The 5,522-nt window shown below is 60.7% G+C and overlaps 1 protein-coding gene across 1 annotated transcript; it reads left to right on the forward strand.

Annotated features, from left to right (window-relative positions):
- Positions 1–1,667: 1,667 nt before the first annotated feature.
- Positions 1,668–4,513, forward strand: LOC310917238 (serine/threonine-protein kinase pim-1-like; the record flags this gene model as incomplete). The annotated part of the gene is made up of 6 exons (XM_083875323.1): positions 1,668–2,151; positions 2,604–2,710; positions 2,803–2,853; positions 3,165–3,531; positions 3,930–4,106; positions 4,410–4,513. 6 exons carry the CDS (start codon positions 1,668–1,670, stop codon positions 4,511–4,513), a joined length of 1,290 nt encoding a protein of 429 aa, XP_083731449.1.
- Between the last annotated feature and the right edge of the window lie 1,009 nt (positions 4,514–5,522).

Below are 5,522 nucleotides of genomic sequence, written 5' to 3' on the forward strand. Positions count from 1 at the left end.
AAAAGCCAAGCTCCTGATTGGTAGTGACTACACAATAGCTTACTTCACGCTATAGCAGCAGATTGCAACAGTTGTATCGCCTTGTAATGTTCAGTTCTTCTTTTCTCATGATCTCGGTTTCTCTCCCTCATCCTCATGCTGGCCTTGTCCTAGCTTCTAGTTACAATATTAGTCTAAGAGCTATTGTGTCCCTTATCCTCTACCCATTCCTCAGCTATCTTCTCCACAGCATGAATGCCCTACATCATCTCCCCAAAGTCCTGAAAGCCCCAGGAGGTCCATGCTGGCTCAATGTTCTCCAGCTGTATCTGACTTGATAGGAAGGGCTTAGAACTTTCCAGGAACGTCCATGCCTGTTCATCTAATCTTGATAGCAGGAAAAATGGTGGAGAAGGTCACACTTGGCCCTGCTGGGAAGTGATGGAAGGACCCGCCAGTGTCAGCCATGGGCAGCATGGAGATAAGAGAGGGAAACTCCTGTCTACCTGATTGATTATCCCACTGCCATATGGTCACCTGGCTCATGGGTGATGGGAAGGCAATGCAGGTTCTATTTCAGGATATTAAGAGGAGTTTTGATCCTGTCCCTGAGAGAATCCTTCTGGAGCGGGAGTCCGGGTGTGAGATGAGCAGGGACAGGGTGTGCCGGGTGAAGAACGGGCTGATGTACTGGTTTTCAATGGGATAGGATCCATTTTCTTCCCAGTAAGTGGCACAGCACAGGGTGTGGATTCAGGATGGGAGTGTAGTGGATAGCGCACGGATGGTTTGGATGTTGCCAAGCAGGGCTTGCCCGATTCAAGGCCTTTGCAGTGTCCTGCTGGACAATCCATGTCCCATGCTCTGCCAGCAAGGAGGTGACACCATCACCATTCCCCTCCTCATCCCTCTGCCCTACTTAGACAAAAGATCTTCCATCCTCTCTGCTCCAGAGGGCCCTCAAGTGCCCACAGGGAGCCCCTTTCTCCCTCCTGTGGCACAGGAGAGCGCTGGGTGAGGCGGGGCCGTGATGGCACAAAGGGGCCGAGCGCTGGTGTGAGGCAGGGCTGTGATGTCACACGGCTGTCCTGGCCACAGCACTGTGACATCACCGCGCCAGGCCCAGAGAAGCCGGGCCAGCATCAACAGCTGCCAGTGCAGTCGCCATGGGACGTGCCGTAGCCATGTGTGACGGAGCTGTCCTGGCGACTGTGCTTGTCCTGCTGCTGGCCGCTGTGGCTGTCTGCTGGGCCCTTGGCCACTGGACACCACGGAGGCGGCAGACAGGACCAGCAAAGAGGCGCAAGCGCCCCGGGGTCCGGCCCAGAGGCTCATGGAGGAAGCGGGGAGCCCCTGCGGCTCCCAGGTCCTCCAGGCCTCGGGCGACCCCTCACAAGCGGCCAGGTGCTCCCGCCAGCCCCGTGGACAGCTCCTGCAGCTGCAGCCCCTGTGTGGCTGTGGCCCAAGAGCTGCAGGAGCTGATGATCTTGCACTGGGCTGGCACTGGGACATCTGTGCCGCTCTACGCTGGGATGTGGCAGGCGTTGTGGAAAGAGCTGGAGGAGCTGGGGAAGCGAGGCCACCTGCCCTGCTGTGGCTCGTCCAGCTCCTCCAGAAGCCTCCATCCCAGAAAGAGGCTGCTCCCAACAAGATTCTCCATCTCTGGGAGAGCCTCTAGCCCTGCAAGGATGGCACTCCAGCAGAGACCCGCCATCCATGCAGGGACCTCAGGCTGTCAGAGAACGTCCATCCTGCCTGGAGCCTCCAGCATCTCTGACAGCCTCCATCCCTCAGAGAGGCTCAGTGAGACCTGTCAGCCTGCAGAAGGTGCACAGCCCGTGGACAGGTCTCCCAGCTCCCATGGACTGCTGGACTCCAGCAACACGGGCACAACCCCGAGCATTGACATGGCCGGGGAAGGCCCGCAGGTCCAGGTGGGAGCCCAGCCCGAGCCAGGGGAGCCATCCCAGGAGCCGGTGGGGGAGCAGCAAGTGTCCTGGAGCCAGGAGTTGGCAGCCCAGAGCTCCCAGGACATTGTGCCGGCTGTGCCAGCTGGCAACAGCCCATGCCTGGAGATGGAGGTGATCCTCGAGACACCAAGGAGCTTCCTCCATCTCCAGGAAGCTGCTGTGAGACAGCCACCACCGAGCAGTAACTACTCTCTAGTAGAAGGTGAGATCTGAGGAGCTATCTGAGGCTCCCCTGGGGTTCTTGAGGGGCAATCCCAGGCCAGGCCAGGGCCTCTGAGAGCAGCCCAGTCCCTGGCTACTTTCAGTGCCTCTGATGCCAGGGCTTGAGAAAACCCCTCTCTGGTTTGCAGCTGCTCCTGGGACCCCCCCGTGCGAAGTGTCGGGCTGTAGCCCCGGCTGTCCAGAGCACGGGAGTGCTGCTCAGGACGCCGGGGAGAGCGACGGTGCCGCCCTGCCCCGCTGCCCCGCGGCTCCTGCAGCCGCCTGTGCGCGCTGCCCCGGCCCAGCTGTGCCGCTCGCCAGCCCCAGGGCTGCAGGGCGGGGGCCGCTGCCCGGCGCGCAGCAGGAAGCAGGTCAGAGCAAGGTGGCCCGCTTCGCTGGCGGGCACTTGGGGGGCTGGTGGGCGCAGGGCTGATGGCTCGCTCTTGGCCGCAGGGCAAAAGAAGAAGCAGCTGCAGGAGCTGTACGAGCTGGGCCCGCAGCTGGGGAGCGGTGGCTTCGGCACCGTTTTCTCGGGAACCCGCCTGTGTGATGGGAGCCCGGTAAGTGGCCGGGAGGGCCGGGCACGGGCCAAGGGTCAGGGGCGGGACGGGGCAGGGCTGGAGCTCAGCCCCCCTGTCTCGATGGCTTGCAGGTGGCCATCAAGCACGTGGCCCGCGAGGACGTCCTGCAGTGGGACGAGCTGGTGAGTGAGCGGGCCCAGCGGGCCAGAGCGGGCCGTGGCGGGCAGGGATGAGCCCGGGCCCGAGGGCGGGGCTGGCGGGGGCAGCGGGCGTGAGCTCAGCGTGCGAGGCCGAGCGTGGCGGGCCCGGGGATGCCAAACACCGGTGCTGGCTCCAGGCAGGGGGGCACCTCCCAAGCACTCCCTGCTTCGGGAGGAATCCCAGGCACCAGGGAGGCTGCCCAAAGGGGCAGTCACTGGGGCATGGCAGGCAGGGGGCAGCGCGGCCACAGGGCAGCATCAGGCCTGCTGGAGGCATTGTCTTGTCCTGACAGCCCGACGGCACCCGTGTTCCCCTGGAGATTGTCCTGCTGGAGAAGGTGGGCTCTGGCTGCCACAACATCATCCAGCTCCTCGACTGGTTTGAGCAGCCAGACAGCTTCCTGCTCGTCATGGAGCGTCCGGAGCGGTCCCAGGATCTCTTGGCCATCCTGCTGGAGCAAGAGTTCCTGTCCGAGGAGGCGGCGCGCTGGCTTTTCTGCCAGGTGCTGGAGGCCGTGCGGCACTGCACCGCCTGCGGCGTCCTGCACCGGGACATCAAGCCAAACAACCTCCTCGTGGACCCGGAGACCGGCGAGCTGAAGCTGATCGACTTCGGTTGCGGCACCTTCCTCCAGGAGCAGGTCTTCAGGACATTTGCGGGTGAGCCCCAGGCCGGGCCCTGCTCCCAGTGCCAGGCACTGCAGGGCCCCGTTCCCTCCTGGGCTGTGGCTGCGGCATTCAGCCGGCTGCCGGCTGCCCTGTGGCCCGGGGCAGATGCTGTGCCCCAGGAGCGGCTGCCGGCCCTGCCCACAGAGGGCGGCTGCAAAAGCCAGGCCGCGGCCCCGGGGCTTGGCAGGCCCGCCAGGGCTTGGGCTGCTCTGCTGGCCTGCTCTGCCTTGCACGATGGGTTCTTGGCTTTGCCCTGTGATCTGGGGGGTGCACGGTGGCCTGGGGGGAAGTTGTGGCCTGTGGTGCAGGGCCTGCCTCTGCCAGGAGGCCGGCACCAGGCTCTCTAAGCCAGCAGCCTGCACCTGGACAGCGCTGCCTCTGTCCCCTAGGAACACACATCTTCAGCCCACCCGAGTGGATCAGCCTTGGCTTCTACCACGGCCATTCAGCCACCATCTGGTCCCTGGGTGTGCTGCTCTATGTCATGGTCTGTGGCAGCCTCCCCTTCCGGGAGGACCATGACATCGTGTCGGGGCAGCTCTCCTTCAGGCGGCAGGTCTCTCCAGGTGGGTGTCCGGCCTCAAGAAGGCAGGCTTTGGCAGATGGCTCAGCGGCCCAGCGGCCCAGCACGGCCCTCAGGCAGCTGGGCGGGAGGTCAGTGTGCCCTCCAGGGCCGGCTGCAGGAGGTGGCCCGTGACGGGCTGGCTGTGGCCCGCTGGCTGAAGGAGGTGGCGCTTGTCCTGCCGTGCCGCTGTCCCGCCAAGGGCAGCCCTGAGCACACGCAGCGTGGCCCGGGTTCTGCAGGCGCCGGCAGCAGCTGGGCAGGAGCCTTCTGCAAGTGACCGGCGCTTTCTGCCTTCTCTCCCCAGAGTGCCAACATCTGATCCACTGGTGCTTGTCCAAGCACTACGTGGACCGGCCAGAGCTGGAGGAGATCCTGTGCCACCCTTGGGTGTGTGGCGGGAGGCTTTGATGCCTTGGCGGAGCCTCTGCAGCACCCACTGTTGGGGAAGATGAAACAAGGAAACCTTATAAATATGATTGCTTAGGAGAAGATTCTGAAAATATGAAACCTGGAATTGAAATAGAAATGGGAGCTTACTTTGAGTTGTAGGATACCAAGTCTTAGTTAGTATATAACCTGAAGACAATAGCCTGGCCAGCTGAAGGAGAATCCCTTTTGATTCAGCAATACCTTTCTGCTGGCTAAGGGATCCAAAGGTCAGTGTAGCAAAATAGGAAAATCTAAAGAGTAGTTTTTAGAGTTTAAAATATAACGTATGGTAATGTAGTAGTTTTTCTAGGCTGTATGTAGATTCTATGGGATTTTGTGTCTTGTATTGATTGGTCACTGTAAATTAGAATATTCATCACAAAAGGAGATACAATGTATTGTAACAAAGATCTCGCTCTCACTCTTTTCCCTGCTCTCTTACCTCTGCTCTCTTCCCCCTGCACTCTGACCCCTGCCACCTTGCTCCTTCGCTCCCCTCTTCTTAGCCCATCCCCTCTTGTTCTTTCTCTCTCTCTCTTTGGGACTTCCCTTCAGCCGAGGCTGGTGGCTGAAGGCAAGGCCCTTTCTACCCATGACCCTTGCAATAAAACCACATATTCTAGAATATCACAGGTCAGCAGAGTTCCTTGCCCCTGCAAGCCACGGATGCTCCTACAGCCCACTTACCGAGTCCCACACAGGACTGAGGGTCCCAAAAATAAAACATCTACCAACCCATTCTGGGCTGTCAAGTCTGGTCCTTGTTAGCAACTTCAGCTAAAGAAACCCATTGGAAAAGTGCAAATCACAGTGTTCCCTTCAGCCTCTGTCACGCTTTTGAGGCCTTTCCTCCTGATCGGTAGATCTGTCTGCCAGAGTGCAGACAGAGGGAGCCCTCAGTGCAGGACTGCCTGCTCCCTCAGAGCCATGGGTGTCAGCAGGACCTGCTCATCCCTGAGGATGCAGATGGCCAAGCAAAGCCTGAAAT

Source organism: Zosterops lateralis (genome assembly GCF_965231275.1).
Source record: "Zosterops lateralis genome assembly, chromosome: 19".
Classification (NCBI taxonomy): domain Eukaryota; kingdom Metazoa; phylum Chordata; class Aves; order Passeriformes; family Zosteropidae; genus Zosterops; species Zosterops lateralis.